Here is a 23688-nt window from a genome sequence, read left to right on the forward strand (position 1 = left end):
GCAAATATTGTTTTACCAAATGCCTGGTTAGTTGCTATTCAGACTGGTCCCCCTCTCGTGACAAGGTGTTTGCAAGTAAGGCTGAAATCCTATACCTACTTGCCTAGGAGCAAGCAACATTGGAACTTGCCTTAAAGCAAACGTATAAGATTACACTGTAAATCCTGTTTCTGAAGGTTGATCTGAAAAGCAGCATGCTCAGTTACCCGTATTGTTGCAAGGTCTTCCTTTCTCAGTAATTGGTGGTGTTCACCTCAACCAAAAGATTAAACTGCTTAATGTAAGGCTAATTTTGCATGTTTCTATTTTCAGCTCCTTTCAGTAACCATTTCCATGAAATTGTTTTCATTTTCAGTCTTTGCCTCCCCATGTTAGAGTATGGGATTCGGTGAGTGTGGCAACTCTGCAAGTCATTGGCCTTGGGACTTTCGAGCGTGGAGTAGGATGCCTGGATTTTTCAAAAGCGGTAAGCAGGGAAATGCATTTTTAAACAAACGAAACAAAAAAAGTTTCTGGATTTTACAACATCACCCCCTCCCTCTCAATCAAACCAGAGTCATGTAAGATACAGCAAGGAAATGGCTGACAGGCATATATAGTACACAACATCACCTTTTTAAAGAACTAGCTACTATATGCAGGGACACGGGTGGCGCTGTGGGTTAAACCACAGAGCCTAGGACTTGCCGATCAGAAGGTCGGCGGTTTGAATCCCTGCGATGGAGTGAGCTCCCGTTGCTCAGTCCCTGCTCCTGCCCACCTAGCAGTTCGAAAGTATGTCAAAGTGCAAGTAGTTAAATAGGTACCACTCCGGCGGGAAGGTAAACGGCGTTTCCATGCGCTGCTCTGGTTCGCTAGAAGCAGCTTAGTCATGCTGGCCACATGACTGTACGCCGGCTCCCTCGGCCAAAAAAGCGAGATGAGCGCCGCAACCCCAGAGTCGGTCACAACTGGACCTAATGGTCAGGGGTCCCTTTACCTTTACTATATGCAAGGTTGTGTGAAACACCTGTGGATTTGTATGTATTTTGTTGTTAAGCAACAAAACTTGATATTGCATTACTTCTGTGGACTTAAGGGACTTAAGTAGCTTTGAGGGTTTGCAGTATGACTTGTGCTAACCTGTTTGTAAACCTGCATCCAGTGGCAGATAAAGTGAGTAGGAGAGTCTGCCCCATCCATGCTGCTAATCAGTTCCTTTTCCACTATGGAAAAATATGCTTCATATTGTGTGCAGAGTGCTGTACTCATGAAGCTGGTGCATGGTTTCCAACTCAGTCTGTCCAATTGCAGCCATCCTCAGAGGCAACTTCTGTGCATTCTTCTTGTTTGTTTGTTTGTTTGCTAGTTAACTGCACCAGGGCATTGTAGCTTTGTACAACAAAGCTTTGTCCTAAGGTTATTGTCAGCCTAGCAGTTCCAGCCAATCCTCCTACAGCAGCATGGTGCGCTGGATCAACACATGACATGCACACAGTACAGTGGCATGGGAGTTGTGGTGCTTCAGCTCAGGGATGGGAAACCCATGGCCTCCCAGATGTTACTGTATTCCAGGTTCTGCCAGTGACCATTGGCAGTGCCTGGTTAGGGCTGATTGGAGTTGGCATGCGACAGCATCGAGAGGACCATGGGTTTCCCCAACCCTGCTTTAGTTCTCAAGCAGCCAGATCCTATGGAAATCTCCATTAATTAGTGTTCTGACAGTTGCTGACAGCAAGTCTATGCTATGACATTTTATCCCCCCCCCCCGAATTGCCCTAATTGTGAAAAATAATGAAAAACCAGAATGAGTCACCTAACATGCAACTTAAGAGTGTTGAGAACTGTGGGGATGGGTGTGTACATTCTACTAAAACGCGGCTCTCTAGAGGGTAGATAGCTCTCCATGGTGCAACACAGGACAGATGACCGAACAACAACACATAAAAGAACCCCACAAAGTCCGCAAGCAACGCCAGAAATAGAAATGAAGGCTGCATTGTGTATTTGTTTCAACACCTGCTGAAAGATTTGTTTCTTGTGAGGAAGTTCAGGAAGGCTAAATTTTGGCAAGCTCTGATACAAAGGATTTGTTTTCCCCTCTGATGTTGGACTTGACCTAGAACAGGAAATAAGGAAACCCTTGCTTTGCACTTCTGCCCTTTTCAAAAATAGCTTAGCCCTATCCATTTCTTTAAATAGCAACTGTCTAGTCTCAGTACTTCAGCATTGGCCATATCAGTGTTTGTAGCATAAACATTTGTATTTCTACATCTCTGATGGGGTGGTGATAGCAGTGCATCCTACATTTGTCAAAATAGTGAGGTTTTGTAGAAGAAGAAAACAAGTATGAGGTTTCTCAGGTCAAAGGTGACCTACCTGACTTTAATAATAGTTTTTATCTAACTTAGCACCAATGGAACATGTGCATGTGTTACATCTTGGGCACATTTAATGTACTTAGGGATATGTGGCAGTGGACAGTATACTAGACAAAGGTAGAAGAGAAAATCAGCTGCTTGGATTGACTTTTAGGATGTGATAAGACGTTTCCAGCATTTCTAATGTTGGGCATGTTATCTACCCTAAGCCTGTCCAGATGCGATTGTATTCTTATGTTACTGTGTAATTGTCTCAGGGTCACCTAGTGTGCTTCACAGCTGAGTGAGGATTTGAACCCTGTTCTCCCAGGTCTAGTCCAACACTCTCAACTACTACACCACAGCATGAGCAGCAGCTGCTCTGGTGTGTCAAGATTTTACACGTAGCAACTTGAGAGTCTAGCAGAAAGATTAAGCTGGCCACTTGTGGCCGATTTCCTTCCACGTTCAGAGTCATTTACAGATTGAGCATGTAACCCAAGCCATGCTGTTGTTGCATCTGGTTTGTGTGTGAATCTGCACTTGAAAGTAAGTAAAATGTCATTGTAAATATTGAATGCTAGGTGTTAATAACCTCAAATAATCATCGAAATAATAGGGAAATGGATTTGTACAAGTTTTATCTGCATACATCACATTGGCCTGCTTCTTATGACTTGGTAGGCCAAACTGTGGCTTACCAAGACCAGCAAATGTGTGGACTCTTGGAGTGACGTTGCAGCCATTTTTTCCTCCTCAGCCCTTTTTAGTGCTGCACCATAAGGCAATATTTGGCTCATCATGTCATCCGAACTGGGGTTTATGGTTAAACTCTCTCCTCACTAACCACAAGCTGTAGCCAAGGTCTAGGAAGGAGCAATTGCAAGGTCTTCTCCACTGTTTTGAATTCTATCTGACTTGTAGCTTAGCCTACATCTAATGATGACATGCTTTGCTAATTTCTTCTCTTAAGGACTCAGGTACACATTTGTGTGTGATCGATGATTCTAACGAGCACATGCTGACTGTCTGGGATTGGCAAAAGAGATCAAAAGTAGCCGAGATTAAGGTAATTAGTAGAATTCATATATCCAGTATCCTGTACATATATGTACAAAATCATTACACAGATACACATGTCGTGAACGGTAGTAAATGTTTGTTATCTGAGACGGCAGCTTCTTCAGTGTTTGATATTGAGAAATGTGAATAGAAAACTTAAGAAGCCCATGTAAGTCAGATAATCTTAGAAAGCCTATTTTAGAGCTTCATAGAGCAAAATATTTGCAAAAGTTCAGGATATATGATGTTTATTTTTATTTATTTGGTGCTTTTACAAAGCCACACGTGGTTTCTGACACAGAAGTTATCTTTATGAAGGATCTTTCATTGTATGTGTCAAGAACCTAATGTCATTTTCTCAATCCCTCGCCCTATTTCTCACACCTGCAAACTGAAGAGAGGCTAGTGTGTAGGTGGGATTAAACCCTAGATCTCTTCTGCTTTCAGCCTCATATTATTAGCATTGGGAAATGAATGTATTCCAGATAACATGGGCTTGGATCCTATGATAAATTAACTGAAGGAAGTTCACAATGGAAGGTTTTCCATATTTCCCTTCCCTCTTCGGTGATTCTGAAAAAGCCTCTTTTCAAAGTAGGAAGCCCTCCTTAAAAATGTGGGACAGAGTGCAGGGGCCTGGTGGCAAAGATGGAGTACATTCAAAGACCAGGGAGAAGAGTCGGTGGAAGAAGATTGGAAGAAATTTAAAGACTATTTACAGAAATACTGCAAAATTAATGAATCTTAGAATGATGTTGGATTGAAGTAAAGTGGTTTTCAGCAGTAATGTTATAAAGATGTGCAAAAATGGATTGTTAACAGGGGATAGTCTAAATTTATAATATATTAAGATTAAAGATTAGGATAAAAACAAAGAGGGAAAGGATTTGCTGAACCAACTAACTGAATTGGATACAAAAAAGGGAGGTGTGAGGAGGTCCGGGGAACAGGCAAATGAAAAATAAGATATGAAAAGACTGAACTGTTTTTAACTGTTTTTATTTTGTATTTTTTCTTTTTCTTTTTTATTTTTGTAATACTTTGAAAACCTTAATAAAAATTTATTAAAACAAAGCAGGCATGTGCAGGGGACAGTGGCTTGGAGAATCCCAGGTAGCAAGAATGAACTGCTATTAATAAATATACTCATTTGCATGCCCATTATGTGGTATTTGTTTGCATAACGGTGAATTGTCTCCACTTATCTGCGTAAGCAGGAATGTTAACCGTGGTAACTGCCTTTTGTTGTTTCAACAGACTACAAACGAAGTTGTTCTTGCAGTAGCATTCCATCCAACTGACAAAGACACAATAATAACATCCGGCAAATCCCATATTTTTTTCTGGACTTGGAGCGGCAATTCTTTGACAAGGAAGCAAGGGATTTTTGGGGTAAGCATTCTTCCTCTCTGGGCAAGCTTCCTTCCTTGGTAGTCAAGATCATCTGAATTTATCAGACTGATGATCCTTAGATAACTGTTGTGGAGAAGAAAGGACTGTTCTGCCTAATAGGTCCCATATCTAATATATTGAGTGACTACACAAAGACATGCATTTAACTACTTCCAATGTAAAATGCACATAGCAAAGCCTCCAGAGAGTGATTTTGGGCAAGGGAGTGCAAGGTCACTAAACCTTGTCCTTGTGAGCCATATTCCCACTCATAATCATGTCTCCACCTCATGCAATAACAGGATGGAGCTCTCTAGGCCATCTTCTAGCCCAGCCATCAGCTTGACATAGGGAATCCAGAGAAAGAGTGTATCTCCCTCAGATAGCTGTCCTTCTTCCATTTGAAGACCTGTAGGAAAGGAGAGCTCGCCACCCTTCTAGGTAACGATTTCCATCATTGAACCGCTCTTGCCGTTGAAAGGTTTTTCGTAATACTCAACTAAAGTCCTCCCTCCTGTGATATCAAGCCTGTTAGATATAGTCCTGCCTTCTGAGGCAACGGAAATCAAGTCTTTGTCTTCTTCTATGTGGCAGCCTTTTATTTATTTGAAGAGCACTATCATGCCCCTGCTCAGTATTCCTTTCTCCAGGCTAAATAAACCCAGTTTCTCTCTCTTTTTTTAAGATATTTATTAAAATTTCCAATTTTTATACAAACAAAAAGCAAAAAAGTTTAAAAACACATATAGTTCACAATACTTAGTTTTCAATGACATATTTCCCTGACCTCCTCATACCTCCCCTTCTTGTAGTCCAATTCAAATTATTTATTCAGCAAATCCTTATCTCAAAGCATTACAGCTAAAAAACCCCTTAATTTCTATCCGACATCATTCAACATTCATTAATTTTACAATATTTCTGTAAATAGTCCTTGAATTTCTTCCAATCTTCTTCCGCCGACTCTTCTCCCTGGTCACGGATTCTGCCAGTCATTTCTGCCAATCCCATGCAGTCAATCATCTTCATCTGCCATTCTTCCAGAGTGGGTAAATCTTGCATCTTCCAGTACTTTGCAATAAGTATTCTTGCTGCTGTTGTAGCATACATAAAGAAAGTTCTATCCTTTTTTGACACCAACTGGCTGACCATACCCAAGAGAAAGGCCTCTGGTTTCTTCAAGAAGGTATATTTAAATACCCTTTTCAATTCGTTATAGATCATTTCCCAGAAAGCCTTAATCTTAGGGCAAGTCCACCAAAGGTGAAAAAATGTACCTTCATTTTCTTTACATTTCCAACATTTATTATCGGGCAAATGGTAAATTTTTGCAAGCTTGACTGGGGTAATGTACCACCTGTATATCATTTTCATAATATTTTCTCTTAAGGCATTACATGCCGTAAATTTCATCCCGGTGGTCCACAACTGTTCCCAGTCAGCAAACATAATGTTATGTCCAACATCTTGTGCCCATTTAATCATAGCTGATTTGACAGTCTCATCCTGAGTGTTCCATTTCAGCAGCAAGTTATACATTTTTGACAAAATCTTAGTTTTGGGTTCTAACAGTTCTTTTTCCAATTTAGATTTTTCCACCTGGAAGCCAACTTTCTTATCCAAATTGTAAGCCTCCATTATCTGATAATAATGAAGCCAGTCTTGCACTTTGTTTTTTAGTTTCTCAAAACTCTGCAGTTTCAGTCTATCTCCTTCTTGTTCCAAAATTTCCCAATACTTCGGCCATCTGGCCTCCATATTGAGCTTTTTCTGAGCTTTCGCTTCCATTGGTGACAACCACCTTGGGGTTTTATTTTCCAATAAATCTTTATATCTAATCCAAACATTAAACAATGCTTTCCTAACAATATGGTTTATAAATGCTTTATGTGCTTTAACCTTGTCATACCACAAATATGCATGCCACCCAAAAACATTGTTGAAACCTTCTAAATCCAAAATGTCTGTGTTCTCAAGAAGCAGCCAGTCTTTCAACCAGCAGAACGCTGCTGATTCATAGTAAAGTTTAAAGTCTGGCAGGGCAAATCCACCCCTTTCTAAATAAACCCAGTTTCATCCATCTTGTTGGACTTGTTTCCCATACTCAGCTGAACATCTGTGGTGCCCTCTTCAAAACCTTTTCTGGTTTCTCTAGCACCTCTATTCTCCTCATCCCTGTGGAGTTCTAAATGCATCTTCAGTCTCCAAGATACAGGTCTCCAAGATACAACTCCACAGAGTGGGGTGGGGTGGAAGCAGCAGTGAAAGCAGAAAACGGGAGACCAGCCTAAGCATCTTGTCCTGCTGCTGCTCTACTCAAGAGCCAGTGTGTTGTAGTGGTTAAGAGTGGTAGACTTGTAATCTGGTGAACCGGATTTGCGTCTCCGCCCCTCCACATGCAGCTGCTGGGTGACCTTGGGCGAGTCACACTTCTTTGAAGTCTCTCAGCCTCACTCACCTCACAGAGTGTTTGTTGTGGGGGAGGAAGGGAAAGGAGAATGTTAGCCGCTTTGAGACTCCTTCGGGTAGTGATAAAGCAGAATATCAAATCCAAACTCCTCCTCTTCTTCTTCTTCTTCTTCTTCTTCTTCTTCTTCTTCTTCTTCTTCTTCAAGTGCTACGGCATAATGAATGGCAGTCATCCCTCACATTTTCCAAAGCAATGGTTGAGATGGAGAGAGTGCTACCATGTTTGAAGCAGCCCACGGAAATGTCTCTGGAACGAGATGTTTTGGATTGTGCCCGTTTTGCTTTTGTACATCTGCCTTGCATATTGTACTTTTTTTAAAAAATGCATTTTGTTGTTCCTTCCTTCTTTCTTTTTTTTAGAAATACGAAAAACCCAAATTTGTTCAGTGCTTAGCATTTTTAGGAAACGGAGATGTTCTCACTGGAGACTCAGGTGGGATAATGCTTATATGGAGCAAAACCTCTGTAGAAGCCACTCCTGGGAAAGGATCGAAAGGTATGGCAATTTGTTAAACTGGCTTATATATATATATAGGGGCAGATAGGTTTAAAAATTCATAAAATGCAAGGAATTACAAAGGTAGTCGAAGGAATTGTCAGGTGCATGCAGGTTTCATACATCTTCAGCCTGTTGTGTCAATCCATGAAAAAACACCAGGTGACTCTTAGTGAACTGCCCTCCAGGAAATTTTCTTCCCATTTTGACACACTGGAGCAGTAGCCATAATGATTTTGAAAAAACATGCTTTCATATTACGGGCTAACCATACAGTTTTCTCCCAGGCTGCTCTGAAATCAGCAAGCGCTTAACTTTCCCGTTCATGCTTCTCAGCAAGAATTTTTAAACATGGTTAAAAACCACAATTTTTACTAGTATACTTCAGAAGAGACTTGGATTCGGGACAGCCAAAATGAAGCTATTTCTTCATATGGCATGTGCTTATTGGAAGTCGCTGCTGCAGTATGAGGGGGCATGTGGTTTAGATGACATTAGACAAATTCATGGAGGGTAGGCCTGACAGTGATTATTTGCTACCTCCAGCGGTTTCAGGGACACCATGGCACTGAAAGCCAGTTGCTGGGGAACAGAAGAGGCAAAGAACTATTGCCTTCCATCTCTTGCTTGCGGGCTTCCCAGAGGCATCCAGCTTTCCACTGTGAAAACTGGGAAGCTAGACTAGATGGATCCTTTGGCTTACCTAGCCTGGCCCATCTTAAATATCAGCATATTCTACACTTGGTCCCCTTTCCTTAGGGACTCAAGCAGGTGCATGTGGCTGCCTGCGCCATCATATGGGCTATGAGATTGTCAAGAATCGCTTCTGCAGTTGCTCAGTGCTTAGGATGAGGCACACTAAGAAATATGCATGAGCAATGCAAAACCTCTTAACTTCAATGTGTAATGTATCACATTGGAGAAGATGTCTTAACATAATACAGTTTTATATAGCAGTATTTAGTCTTTAATATTGACACACACATGAAAGGAATACGTAAAAAAAAAATGTAATGTACCAGATACTGGCATTAGAGCTTTCTCTAATTTTAATTTTCTGCCTTTCAAGTTAAGCATGCTTTATAGGCCAGCGTTTTGTTTCAATTTAAAATTTTAAAGAAGAATTACTATTTGCAACCAGCCATATGCAGGTCTGGCATTGCTGAGCCCTAAGGTAGCTCTTAAATCCAAGGATAATTGTTGTTTTTGGCAGCTAATTAAAATGCTGGGGCTTAAATGGGCATGCCAGAAAAAACATACTGTCAGAACAGGACGTTTTAACTGCAAATATATATATTTTCAGCAAATTTTCTTTCTGAAGAAAAGAATAAAATAAAAATTTAATTATAAAATAGATCGTACATTTAATATCATAATAACCCAAATGGCTCTTTGCTATAGTTGTCATAGCAAATATTCCATAATGAAAAGTTGAATGTATTAATTATTTAAATGGTCCCAGGATTTTGTTGAGTTGGACTTTTTATGGCTGATGTGTGCTGTTGAATTTATCATGGCTTTAATGGAGTTTTAGGTGTGTGTGTGTGTCTCTGTGCTTACATCGAGAAATAAAGCAAACTGCTCCCTAGAGATGGCCTGCTAAGTAAAGTTGGCATCTTTTACTTTCACTTGGGTTTTATGGAGAGCTTTGAAGCTAGGCACACATTTGTTATATATACATTTTATCCTAGAACAGATGGTAGTTCACACCTAATGGCATCTGCCCTTTAAAAATTAATCTTGAAGATTAACAATAACAAAAAACAACCCTTTGCAGTAGCAGCCAGATGAACTAATGTTGTTTGGTAAGGTTTTCTAATTAAAATATCTGGGCACATTGTTACGTGCAAAGCCTTTACACCAGTAATCCAATTCACACCTGAGCTGTACTTAATGCAGGTTTTATAGAGGTTTTTTTTTTACATTTGTTTCTGAATTCATCCTTCAGTGTTAATGTAGAAAAATAGCAAACCGTAGCATTACCAACTTTTACGAAAGCCACCCTAGACATCCCCGGCCCTCACAATACACACACACACACACTCCTCTCACAGACACACCTCTTGTTTTTGAAAATTTGGGCAGATAGCTTCTAGTTATGAGAGCCTCTGAGCTCGGAAGCACCCCGTACTCCCTCCAAGCACCTGGCGTTCAGTATCCTACTGCCTCCGAGCCTAGAGGTTCTGTTTTATCTATCAAAGTTAAAAAGACATCAAATCATTTTTAAAAAGCATATATGTAGCTGTATTCAAACCATGATTCACCAAGGCAGTTGGCCCCAGAATATGTTTTAGTTCCAGAAGTCGTTTTCTTCTTTTTCTTTGCTGCCCCAGAAGAAAGGACTAGATCTTAATGGACTTGAATTAACAGCAGAGCAATTTTTGGTTGAACAATAGAAGAAACTTCTTACTGGAGCGATTTGACACTAGGACCAGTTATCCAGAGGCATTGTGGGCTCTTATTCACTGCTGCTCTTCCAGCAGAAGCTTGCCAACCATTGCTTGGGGGAAAAGGAAGGCTCTTAGCTCTGGATTTCCTACCTCAAGCAGGTGGTTGAACTAAATGGCCTACAAGACATTCTCCAATTCTTTATGATTCCGTGGCCCAGTTCAGATCATCACATTAGCAAGCCAAGATATGCCTACACATGCAGCCATTTCCCTCCCTGCCCTTGTCGGCACACCACAGTTAAATTTACAAGCTTATAGTCTCTTGTTCCACCCAAACCAGGAGTGTGGTTTAAGTTTCCAGTTTGTCCCAAATCTGGAAACCGTAGTTTCCCAGTTCAGATGCAATGGGAAATCATAGCTAACTGATGGTTTCCTAACTTACTGCTGAGAAAGGAGGATGGAAGGGGGTAGCGCAAGCGTGGAGTGTGCAGGTAGAAGGTTTGTGCATATCATGCTTCCTAAACTGAGACATGGTCATCCAAACTGACTTTGTGCTTTTGTTATAATACTCAGAGAGGACTTTGGTCACTACAGAATGGCAGTGGGAAGCCTCTGCCAGTCTAGGATCTAGGGCAAAAGATTCCACAGCATAGTTAGATTGCAAATTCAGGCAGGCTTGAACCCCTAGAATCTCTGTTAGGAAATTGACCACCAAGTTCCCAACAGGAGTGATCATGAAACCATTGGAAGCTACTTTGTAAAAACTGTTTTGGCAGGCTAGAAAATCACGGTGTTGTTGAAACCATCCACATAGGAAAAAATACCCACCCACCCAAAAAAAGTGTCTGTCTTTAATGTAATATTTTCATTTTTCTGATTATTCTTCTGTGTAAACTGGCAAAACCATTACAGCAACTTAGTACTCTTTCTGCTGTGACCACAGGTGTGTATCAGATCAGTCGGCAAATCAAAGCTCACAATGGCAGCGTGTTCACCCTCTGCCAAATGAGGAACGGGATGCTGCTCACTGGAGGTGGGAAGGACAGAAAAATAATTCTGTGGGATCATGACTTGAACCCTGAAAGGGAAATAGAGGTAGGCATATTACTGTCACCAAAGAAATGGAAGCACATTGCAATTGTGGTACTGCTGTTGCTCTTCTTGTTATTGCTGTGCTACTTACAACTTCATTTACATCCCTCCCCCCCCCAATTGATTTCATTATTAATGTTTTTACCTCATCATTTCTCTGATGAGCTTAGGACAGTATACAAGATTCCCACCCCCTTCTGTTTTTATCTTCACAACAACCCTGAGAGATTGTCTAGTCTGCAGTCACCTAGTGAGCTTGTATGAGTTGGTAGGGAACATAAGACCCTTGAGTCTATTCTGCCCACATGTGACTATTTCCCTTCTGTCATATTCATACAACTTTGCCTGCTCACTTCAAGCCCACTTTCCACATTTGCCGTGGTGGACTCTCGCCAACACATGTCTGTACCACAATACGTTTCTCTGGGCTCAATCCAGTGGGAAGTGTTCCTTAGTAAGCCCCATTGAATCGGGGTTGTGTAAAATGATGTCTGTGCAGCTCTGCTCCATCTTACTGAACACCATGCAGAGAGATGTTGCTGATTAATTCTGCCCTTGGTTTTATCTGTGAAGTTAAGTTCAGTGCCACTCCCAGTTTACAAATGGGGAAACATGACAGATGCATCACAGCTTGTCTTGAAATCCACAGGTGATCGGCAGCTTGAACCCAAAATTGCCAAGTCCCACTCCAGCACGCCCCTCACCTGGCCTTGGCAACTCCCAGTAAAAAGCAAAATGACATTTTAATCTCTATTTGCGGTGATGAATTCACAGCCTCTGGGGGTGTTAATATACCTGTTTGGTAAGGGAAATGGCTTCAAAAGAGTCATTTTAAAAAGATAATTAATAAAATCAACAAGTTAGATGCCAACTGGATATAAATCACCATTGAACTTGGTAAACAGCAACTTGAGTGATGTAGATTGTTATCTCTCCTAATCCTATTCCCTTTGTTAACGTGCCATGTTCTCTGTATACAGCTGTTATTTGATGCTGAAAAATCCTGCCAGCTCTTCTGGGAAAAATATAGTAGTTAGATAAACATCTTTGCATTTTTTTAGTTTGAGGTCCCCCGTCCCCCGTCCCCCATTTTATTTCCTCTTATAGTGCTACTTGGCATTAGACAGGCAAGCAAATTGAACGTTTTATAATAGAAAATGTAAGGAAGCAGCCAGCAGATGTTAAGATTCTTTATCACTCCCAACGCTTGTTCCTCACGTGTTGAGATATGTCTTTAACATACTTGCATGAGAAGCCTTCATTCTGTTGAGACTACTTAAAACGGTGTGCAGCGAAGAATTCAGTATAACAGGTTCTTCCTTGTTTGTATCCATTCTGAAGTATTCTTCGATGCTTGTGTTTCTGAAATCAGATAGCAGTGCAACACAACTCCTTAATGGTGCGTTCTAAGAATCATCCCCACCACTTATAGAATTTAGTGGGATTGCTCCTTTTAAGTGGCCTTTAAAAACATAGTTGCCAGAAGCGTCTTGCCAGATGTGGTGGAGCCACTATGCTAGCTTCCTGGCAGGTCAGTTTCACACCAGGAGGGGCAAGGAAATGGAGAGGTCAGTATGGTGTAAATGCACAGGCAGGAAGATCAAGTTGGCTCCACTTGCATTTGCACCACACCAACTTCCCCTCCCATCCCGCTCACCCCTCCTTTCCTTGCCAGGAAACTAGCACTGCAGCTACACTCAACCCAGCAAGCCACTTCTAAATGCTGCTGTCATCAGCGCCAAGGAAACATTTTATTGATGCTTCAATAATCCAGGCTGCTCCTGTTGATGAGTAGGGACAGAGTCTGTCTTCATTTGAGCAGCTCTGTTTGAGGCGAGCACAGTTTGCCCTTTAAGCAGACCCATTTTCCAAACTGGATCTCGCACTCCTGTCTCTGGGCACCCTGCCTTCCCTGCCAATCCCTCCTCAAGTCCAGAAAAGCCTTGCTTTGGGAGAAGTGGGAGGATAAGTTGGCAGCAGAGGGTCTAACCAGCAGGGATGTCCCTCAAATTTAACCACTAGCCTGTTAGGCAAATATTGATAGCTGTCCTTACTCTACTCCATTCAATGTGTTCTTTACAAGTATTGTAGTGTATGTCATGAGTGGAGCACTAGATTTAAAATAGTTTGGTGCCGATTTAGACCCATTTCCAAATTCCTCCTCAGCTCTGCATGTGCTTCAAGATGCTATTGTTTTTAGAAATTATAACTGTTATGCTCTGAGGACTAAAATAATTGAGCTTATGGGAAATCTGTTTTATTAGGTTCCTGATCAATATGGGACAATCAGAGCTGTAGCAGAAGGCAAAGCTGACCAATTTCTACTTGGCACTTCGCGGAATTTTATTTTGCGGGGAACATTTAATGACGGTTTCCAAGTGGAAGTACAGGTGAGTTCACTTCACCCCCTTTCCCATCCACCCACTACTTCAACTGCACCATTGAGATTTAATCGGTTTGGTACAGGTTATAGAGGGACGCGGGTGGCGCTGTGGGTTAAACCACAGAGCCTAGGACTTGCCTATCAGAAGGTCGGCGGTTCGAATCCCCGTGACGGGGTGAGCTCCCATTGATCAGTCCCTGCTACTGCCAACCTAGCAGTTCGAAAGCACGTCAAAGTGCAAGTAGATAAATAGGTACCACTCCGGCGGGAAGGTAAACAGCATTTCCGTGCACTGCTCTGGTTCGCCAGAAGCGGCTTAGTCATGCTGGCCACATGACCGGGAACCTGTACCAAAAAAGCGAGATGAGTGCCGCAACCCCAGAGTCGGTCACGACTGGACCTAATGGTCAGGAGTCCCTTTACCTTTACCTTTACAGGTTATAGATAGCTGTCCAGTAATTCAGGTTTGCTTTGCTTACATTATAGGGGCACACAGACGAGCTCTGGGGCCTGGCGACACATCCCTTTAAAGATCTCTTCTTAACATGTGCTCAAGATGGGCAAGTTTGTATGTGGAACTCAGCGGACCACACACTTGAATGGACCAGGTTGGTGGAGGTATGCGAGCTTCTTTTTCTGAAGTTGTCAGCTGTAATCGTAGGACGCTTCCCTGCCTACACAAGTAGAGCTTCCTCTTAGGGGTGGAGCCAGCCTGTACTACTGCATCTCATAACAAGCAATGGCAGTGCCTTTGCAGTGTCAGGGGTGGGGCATAGCTCAGAAGTAGAGCACATGTGCTTTGTCATTGGGCCTTGTTGGTGTGGAGGAGGGTTGGCAGTGTTTTTGTACGCATGTTATTAAGAACAATACAAAAGTGTGGCGTTAATATAGTCTGGTTAGTGGTCATCTGAACATGGAACCTCAGGATTGTAGACATAGACCTATTGGAATTAATGGACAGAACTAACTTCAGGTCATTAGTTTCATTGGGTCTGCTCTGGGTAAGGGTTAGTTGAAGGCAACCCTAAGTTTCTTCTTCATTTTGCATTTACTTACGGTTCCCCTTCATTGCAGCTAGTAAGCTTGTTATCTTCCTTGCACTGCACACATATACTGTGCTTTAGTAATCAGGGACAGTGAAGACGCTCTTGCATTGTCCCCTTCAAAATTAGGCATGAGGTAGGGGACGCGGGTGGCGCTGTGGGTTAAACCACAGAGCCTAGGACTTGCCGATCAGAAGGTCGGCGGTTCGAATCCCCGCGACGGGGTGAGCTCCCATTGCTCGGTCCTGCGCCTGCCAACCTAGCAGTTCAAAAGCACGTCAAAGTGCAAGTAAATAGATCGGTACCACTCCGGCAGGAAGGTAAACTGCGTTTCCGTGCGCTGCTCTGGTTCGCCAGAAGCGGCTTAGTCATGCTGGTCACATGACCTGGAAGCTGCATGCCGGCTCCCTCGGCCAATAAAGCGAGATGAGCACCGCAACCCCAGAGTCGGTCATGACTGGACCTAATGGTCAGGGGCCCCTTTACCTTTACCTGATTAAGATTTCTAGCCCTCCAGATGTTGCTGAACTACAGCTGCTACCATCCCTGACCACGCTGGCTGAGCTGATGGGTTGATACCCAACAACAGTTGGAGGACTACAGGTTCCCCATCCCCAAACTATATTCTTCTATTGAATCTCTTATCATGGAGAGTTGGAGTACAGTTCTTTCCATATCATCAGGGTACCTGAGTGACTAATTTATTCAGAAATGTTATTTTTGCGGGAAAGAGTTAATTGATTCAAATCTTACCACGAGGACAGTAAATATTGCAGCAATCACTGACCATCTTGCTTTATAAGTTAGAACTGTGGTGCTTGCGCCATTTTCCTTTTTTTCAGTCCAGGTGAGGCAGTTTGGCATATATGTTGTTTTTGTGTGAATGTTAACTAGGTTTCAGCCTAAATCGTAAGACCAAAATGTGTCTTTCAGGAACCAGGACATTGTGCTGACTTCCATCCAAGTGGAACAGTGGTAGCGATAGGAACACACTCAGGAAGGTAAATGCTTTTGTCCCTCTGCTCAAGCGAAGCAAATGCAATTATTATATCTCAGGAAATTGTTCTGGTAATTTGTTTGTTTCACTCCAATGTCTTCTCCTTTCCCTACATATCAGGTATGTAACCACCTCTGGGGAGGTGCGGGGGGGAGAACATAAAAATATAATGGTGACACATTAACACGTTTATATATTTTTTGAAGCCAATGGAATTTATCGTTACGCAAGCAAAACAAAGCTGACCTACCCCAGCTAGAGATCTCGTGTGTTCATATTTTCATCCTTTGTTTTTTCATGGTAGTAAAATGCAAACGTCTTTTGGAATGATAAGGAAAACTCCTTAGATCAGATATTCTCCCAAATAAGAGGACTCTGTTTTCCGTAATCAATTTTGCTGATACATAAGAAAATTTTGTCTTCTCTGTAGGCTGGAGGAACTGAATACTTGGGAGGGGGTAGGAAGGGCTGTATTGTGATGATCAGCACAGTGATATGTTACAATGCAATCCCATTCAAATTTTGTCAAGAGGGAGCCAATGAACCTTGCAAAAAAAAACAACAACACCTATATATGTTGTCTTTTACCCTGTTTCAGCCCTACAGGCATTTATCATGCTTGCTCTGCATTCAAACTGCCAAACATCCATCAACTGCTTAACAATTGAGTCATCAATACTACAAGGCCAAGCGCAAGAGATTTTTTTTCCCCAGAGACCTGTGATTTCGTTATTGCTTGGGGAATTATGGAGTGGCTTTTTTTCTTCTTCTTCATTTTCTTCTACCAATCAAAAGTATTAATGTTTAGTTTGCAGCCAAGCCCAACATTTCACAGCCTGCTACAACTTTACTGGGCTAGTTTACCATCTGCTTGCTGCCTACGTTTTCACTTGGAAATGAGAGATCCTCGAGGAATGTATATTTTCCCCAAAGCGAAACCCAGCTGTAGTAATAAAAAGCTCCAACGGAGCTTTGCATGTGAACTGCTGGATTTTCATATACAGGAAATTCATTTCACGGAGTCGTGGTCTGTATAAGCAGACACCTTCCATGCATGTATCAAGTGAATGAAAGAGCACCAGTCTTCGTTAAAAGTAGGAGCTTTGGGGCATTCATTGTCTCCAATGTGGACAGTGCCAGACATGTAGCCCAAGTTGTAAGTTTTAACAGGGCTGACCAGGGGTCTAAGGGATTGCTGGTTTTCTTTTTAAATTAATCTCATGGGGTTACTCTCTTATCCTTCTATCCCACCCACTTCTTTAAAAGGTTTGTGACAGCACATGCACACACTATTCATAAAAAAAAAAGTTTGCAAACAATACTGCCTCAAGTGAACTTAACACCCAAATTTGCTCTCTGCTTGCTTATTACAGGAACACATAGCTGCTTCTTTCAGTGTCTTGATTGAAATTAATTATCTGGCAGCTAAGATCCCGGGAGCTGTGCTATAAATTGCACCCATATAACTAGTTAATACTCTGTGCTGTCCTAGGGGTAACATCAAGAGCACAATAGCGGTGTAAGGAAAAAAGAAAGAGCTCCATACTTTAAAGCAAAACACCCATAGAGTCCCTGGCAACTTCATCTGTGCCCAACAGTCATAATGTAGATTCATGTTAATGCTTCTCCATTAGCTATGCCTGTGTATGGATGGCACTAATCAACATGCTACATTGATGGGAGCAACATAGTCAATGTCCTCTCTGGCTAGCAACAAAATGCAAACTTATATGTTTGGGGTAAAGATCACAGACGTGCTCCCATGTCTGTGCAAATGCACATGTGAACCCTTATCTTGCATATGTCTCCACGGGAGTGAACTGCACAGAGGTTATGGTAATGGGCATGGTTACTTCAGAAACACCAATTATTTCCTCGCTTACTTTGGTGAATTGGCAAGAGCCTACAGGTGCCAATAGAAATGAATACAAAATCCTTATTTGCACACAGTGGCAGTAAAATAGCAAGCTTGGAGCTGTAGTGCAGAAATATAAAATAGCGGGATAGATGGATAGGTACCACAAGTTGCACAGAATAACCAAGCCCTGCTGTTCCTTGTGCCCTTGCCTTAGGCATTTGACTGAAGTGCCCAGAGGCAAAGCAGTAGGTTGGCTTCACCCAAACCAGGTTGCTCTGTATTCCTTGAGACTCAAGCAGTGCAGACTCTAAAATTCTGGAGAACCAGACTCTAAAATTCTGGAGCAGATACTGCAAAATCCAAAGATTTGCACTGGCTGCATTCAAGCCATCAAGATCTCAGCTTAATAAGCAAAGATACGGACAAGTTTTATGCACCCATATGCAGATACTTTGCATGACCAGTGAAGCAAGCCAGGAAGCCACGGTTAACCATAGCTTCCTATTGCATCTGAACTGGGAAACTAATATTAATGGCTTCTAAACCAGCTGGAATATGAAATCATTGTGTAAAAGTTGGCTTCCAGAAATCCTGGTTTGTTTCGAAACTATTCACTTCAATTCACCGTTGGGACGTAACATGAAGATATGGTTAACTCTGGTTCCTGGCTTGTTTACTCATGTAAAGTGAAGAATGAAGCGGTTGTGTGCAGATGCCTGAAGCTCCTGTACATCTTGACTATCGGAACCAAGCCACTGATTGTGCAAAGTAACACAAGCTTCTATATCAGTGGCTTCTCGTGGACCCACCGATGAGCATGCACAGAGCTCCTTAAACTATAATGGATATGCCATTCCATTCACTGAAGAATGCAGGTCTGCACATCCCTGCCTTCCTTTGCTTAGATATGTAAAATTAATACTTAAGGTCCTGGATTGGCCTGTTCCCCTGCCCCCCCCAAAAAACTTCTTTAAAATCTGTAGCATTAAGTTGTCGTCATCCGTGACAATTTGTAGAATCAATTTTAGGAAAGGACACAGTTTTCCTCTTCCTGGTACCCTTTGCTAGATTCTCTCTTCATTAAGTTCACTTTTTTAAATACTTGCTGCATTATAAGAGATCCCAAGTAGATGACAAGCTGCATGTATGGTGGTTTTGTGTGCCTTCGATAAAGAATTAGCACCTTCCCTACTTTAGATCTGTCGGGATTTAACACGAATAGCAGAAGCAAACACCAGCAATTTCGGTGGCATTAAAAAAAAAAAGCTTGAATGTTATTCAACACCAAAGCAGCAGGCTGAAACACGTCAGTCATCCAGCTGCAGTACAAAATTGGCTGTAGGTGAAACCCACATTTTTGCGTTGCCCCCCCATGATATTATTGAAAGTGGTTTCTGCTGCTGTCCAATGAAAATATTTCAGCCATTTTTTTCCACTGGTTCCATCCATCTTGCACACAGCATATTCACAAGCTGTGGTGGTATGCTGAGCTGCTTCATGTTTTATGTCTTTCATGTGGTCCCTTAACCACAAATTGGGTCCAAGCCATTTGGAATAGGCCATTTTCCAGATATCTGGTTTTCAGACTTGGGAGTGCTTTTTGAAAATAACGAGGGATGACTTCTTCTTGAGAACTTAACTATGTAGCCTTGCCCGTGATGTGGATTTTAAAATGTCAAGATGAATTTTGTTTTGCTGTCCCATGTTTTTAATTTTGTGCACACTATTTATAGATGGCAGTCTGGTAGCTTAAGTAAAATGGCCCCAGCTGCCTCTGGCCCAAGAAAAATTCAGCATCCTTGCAGATTTAAGAGCACTGCATTTACAATGTTCAACCTTTGTGGACTGCAAATTTAGTGTGTCCCAGTGCATGCAAATGGGATGTTAACGATTACTTGTAATTGGTCTCCTTGTTGGCAACCTGTTCATGAGCGGCAGCATACCGGGATACAGTTTTCTTCACACAACAGGTGGAGAAAATCAATCCATATGGATTTAAGTTGAGTGCTGTGTTATTCCGTCATAATAACACAGCGCACCGGTTCTCTGAAACCATACCTTTTTTGTAGGACAAAGCTGTAAAATTAGCTTTTTGCATCATTCCAGAAGCCTATCTTCTTTACGTACCTCTTCTTTTGAGGGTCATAACTAAAGTTTTGCAGAGCTTAGTCACAAAGAGAAGTGTTTCTCCTTTTTTCCATTCTTGGGGTGCTTTTCCCCCCTCAGGCATGGTTTCAGACTTGTTACTATTATCATGCAGATATTGCAGGTGGGACTAAGGTGAAATTCAAGCTGTGACTTGCATTCTTGAGCCACTACACATTGCCAGCTTCCACGCTGTCTGCTGCAGTTGAGAGTTTTGTTTGCTCAACTTGAGCATGACAAGCCACTGGCAGGTTGAGTCAATCACGTCCCTTCGTGTTCCTTTGGAACTATGAAGAGTATTCAGTTTTCCATGCATGCTTTAAATGTAACAATGTGTGCTGTAGAATCACAGTTCTATATATTTTATGTTGTGTTCATAGAAGAGATTCCAAGGGTCATCTAGTCCAGGGGTCAGCAAGCTTACCATGCTTCGGGCCGGTGTCTCCAGCGCTGATTGCGTGGCGGGCCGGAGGGCAGGGGAGCGCGTGCCCATACACATGCGCACCAGCTATTTCCAGCGCACTTCCGGGTCGGAGGAGCACTGAAAATAGCTTGTGCGCATGTGCACGGGCCTCCTCCGACCCGGATGTGCACCAGAAATAATGCTTGCGCATGCACACAAGCTATTTCCGGTGCTCCTCTGACCCGGAAGTGGGCAGTCCCACAGCACAGAGCCGGTAAGAGCAGGTGGCGGCAGCGGGCGGTGGGGGTTGCCGCGGGCCGGATAAACAAGTCCCTCAGGCCTTATCCAGCCCGCGGGCCTTAGTTTGGGGAACCCTGATCTAATCCAACCCCCTTCAGTACATATACAGCATTTGTATAAGACACTTTAATACAAAGTTATTGGGGCAGTTTACAATAGATAAGTAAAAAAATACAGTGGTGCCCTGCAAGACGAATGCCTCGCAAGACGAAAAACCCGCTAGACGAAAGGGTTTTCCGTTTTTCAATGCGCTTCGCAAGACGAATTTCCCTATGGGCTTGCTTCGCAAGACGAAAACGTCTTGCGAGTCTTGCGATTTTTTCCGCGCTCCCCCCCTTTTTCTAAGCCGCTAAGCCTCTAATAGCCTTTTAGCCGCTAAGCCTTTAATAGCCGCTAAGCCGCTAATAGCGCTAATCCGCTAATAGGGTTGCTTCGCAAGATGAAAAAAACGCTAGACGAAGAGACTCGCGGAACGAATTATTTTCGTCTTGCGAGGCACCACTGTAATTAAAAACAGAGTTAGACCTCAAACCATTGAAAAAGAAAACTATTATTTAGTATTATTATTATTTATTGAATTTATATACCACCCTATACCCGAAGTTCCCAGGCTGGTTCACAGAACAAAATCAAAATATAAAGCCACAAAATATATAATCAAAATAAAAACAACAACCCAATAAACCTCCCCTCCCCAAAATACCCCACATTTTAAAAGGGCATAGGATGTCAGTCAAATCAATCAAAGGCTGGTTAAAAAGGAATGTTTTTGCCTGACGCCTAAAGATATATAATGAAGGTGCCAGGTGAACTTCCCTGGGAAGAGCATTCCACAGATGGGAAGCCAATGCAGAGAAGGCCTGTCTCGTGCTGCTGTCCTCCAGACCTCTTGTATTAACATTAATACAATGGAATGGAACTTTCCACACACACCCAGAGTTATAAACCGGTTTCAAAAACAGAGGCCTAGACTACCTAAGTTTCGTAAAAGTCCTGACTGAACAGAAAGGTCTTCACTTCATGCTGAAAAGACCACAAAGATGGTGGCAGGCAAACCTCCCCGGAAAGACTATAAATGTGCCATATTCAGAAAAACATAACACAAATATATGCATGTACTACACACACACACACACACACACACTAGCAAAAAATGTATTTTTCAGCATCACATGTCTCTAGGAATGTAACGTCAGAGGAATGTGATCATAGCTCAGAGAGCCTTAAAAAAAAATGGTCATCGCTTTTGCTAGAATGTTTCCCTTCTGTTTCTTCTTAACAGGTGGTTTGTTCTAGATGCCGAAACAAGAGATTTGGTTTCAATACATACAGATGGCAATGAGCAGCTTTCGGTGATGCGCTACACAGTAGGTAGGCAAAACTGCACTGAATTTCAGTGTTTGCATCCTTCCAAACACATGTTTAGATTTCTCGTTCAAAAAACAAACAAACAAGGTAACATTACATAGGTCTTAGTATGGCTTTAACACTCACGTCAGATTACGTTCCAGCATTAACAAAGTAGATCATTTGTAAAGCAGGTGCAGAAATGAAGGATTTCACTTGTGTTTTGGCTGCACCTGAATCAACAGTATTGTTTGCCAGCTTCTCTCCATGAATAGCAGGCTAAATAAAGCATTTCGAGATGTTAATTCAGATGGAAAATATAACCCACCAGGTATATAAGCAATGGCAAGCCTACAAAAATGGGACAATTTGTTATGGAGTTATGATCCAAGCATGTTAAACAGCTGCTGAATGGGTCAACCTCAGCAGTACAATAATCTTTGTGTATTGTTAAGTTGTTTATGCCCTTAATATTTTAAGTCTGTGATATAATTTGATGTACTTACCTATTTTCATATTGCTGGGTAGTGACTTGGGATGGCTGCAATAATCCATGGCAGCTTCCCCCCCCCCCCCCGGAAGCAGCACAGTTCTTATTAGTTGCCATTTCCTGTTTTTTGCAAAATATTTTAGGGGGAAGGAGAATCAATGGAAGTTTTTCCTCTGCTACTTTCATGCCAGGTGCCCCATTGATTTGCCAGGCATGTAGGCCATTTGTTTTGAGCCTGACCCTGGATAGCTCATTCATGTCCTCAGGTGGGGCCCTGCTAATACTGAGAGCAGCGTTCAAAACTCCCATTTGCGACAGGAAAATTTGTTAGTGCGAGCAGTTTCTGAGCTCTGGGCTCAGTACTGCGCCTAAGATTTCAGATTGAAACTGCCACTGCTGGAAGGAATGGAGGACCTTTTTCTGCCTCCCCACTTCCAGCTACTCTCTGAAGACTGGGAAAGAGACCCTCTTAAGAATATTAGGGGGGCAGGCAGGGGAAGGACTAGACCATGTGAAAAATGAACATAATATTTTAGCTGCAGTTCATTCATTTTCATCTTTGTATTATTGTTATAAGAAAAGCATGCCTAGACACTCCATTGCAGCACCCATAACCTCGGCTTAAGGTGCCATTTAGCTCCTAGCTTTCGTATCTCACTTTCTAACACTGACTGAGAGTAGCCTGCACAGGAGGTCTTTCATTCTGTAGCGGAAACCAGGAGTTCCTTGTCTGAAAAGGAACTTTTTTTCTGTGTCATAGTGCGCCAAGCATAGAGGCTACATTTGCGAGGAGAGGTATACTGGAGCTCCATTAGATGCAGCTCTGCATGCTGTAAGATTTTGGCTGAGATTCTCTGTGGGAGGCAGTCAACATACAGTCTCTTCTTTTCCCCCTGAGTCTGTCAAATTGTCACTTTACACGGACAGCTCTTCCATTCCTGCTGTGTGAATCAGCTTACTTGGAAATCATTATCATTTGCAGACACTTCAGAGGACTCTTTTGTCATGTTCCAAGCCCATAGCATGGCTAACTGTGCTTTAAATTAAGGCGTTCAGATGGACAAATATTTTCACAATCCAGTACTGAGTTCTCAGTTAGCACAGGTGCTTCTTGAGCTGAATGCAAAGTGTGAAAAAATGCCTGCATTCTGCAGGAACACCCAGCTATTCTAGTCTTACTCCAAATAGCCTTCCTGCATGTTTAGAGTTTTATGCATTGAATATTTTTTTTTAAGTGTTCAGTAAATCTGTATCCCGCTCTTCCAAAGTTTTTTGAGACTGCTTACAAAAATCAGCATAAACCTTCCACAGAACCTTAAACAACACCTGGGCAACATAACAGGAGGTTTTTTAAATTAAAAAACAAAAGAAAAGGAGGGGATGCCAGATTTCTATTGGCTAACCAGGCTTAAATTAGCAGGGAATGGTCAGAAAGCTTTGGAGAGGCAGATTCACTCGTGGACTGCAACAACTCTTGGTTTG

General features: G+C 42.2%; 1 protein-coding gene across 12 annotated transcripts in view; it reads left to right on the forward strand.

Moving 5' to 3' along the window:
- The window catches only part of EML4 (EMAP like 4), a 161727-nt gene that overhangs the window by 125896 nt on the left and 12143 nt on the right, over nt 1-23688 (forward strand). For all 12 annotated transcript variants that reach the window (XM_053383308.1, XM_053383313.1, XM_053383309.1 and 9 more), the window contains 9 exons: nt 356-466; nt 3313-3408; nt 4659-4793; nt 7623-7758; nt 11092-11243; nt 13505-13630; nt 14110-14241; nt 15600-15667; nt 21652-21740. In XM_053383308.1, the coding sequence (XP_053239283.1) occupies nt 356-466; nt 3313-3408; nt 4659-4793; nt 7623-7758; nt 11092-11243; nt 13505-13630; nt 14110-14241; nt 15600-15667; nt 21652-21740 (1045 nt within the window). The remainder of the gene's footprint in view (nt 1-355; nt 467-3312; nt 3409-4658; nt 4794-7622; nt 7759-11091; nt 11244-13504; nt 13631-14109; nt 14242-15599; nt 15668-21651; nt 21741-23688) is intronic.

This window comes from Podarcis raffonei, chromosome 3 (genome assembly GCF_027172205.1).
Source record: "Podarcis raffonei isolate rPodRaf1 chromosome 3, rPodRaf1.pri, whole genome shotgun sequence".
NCBI classification, from domain to species: domain Eukaryota; kingdom Metazoa; phylum Chordata; class Lepidosauria; order Squamata; family Lacertidae; genus Podarcis; species Podarcis raffonei.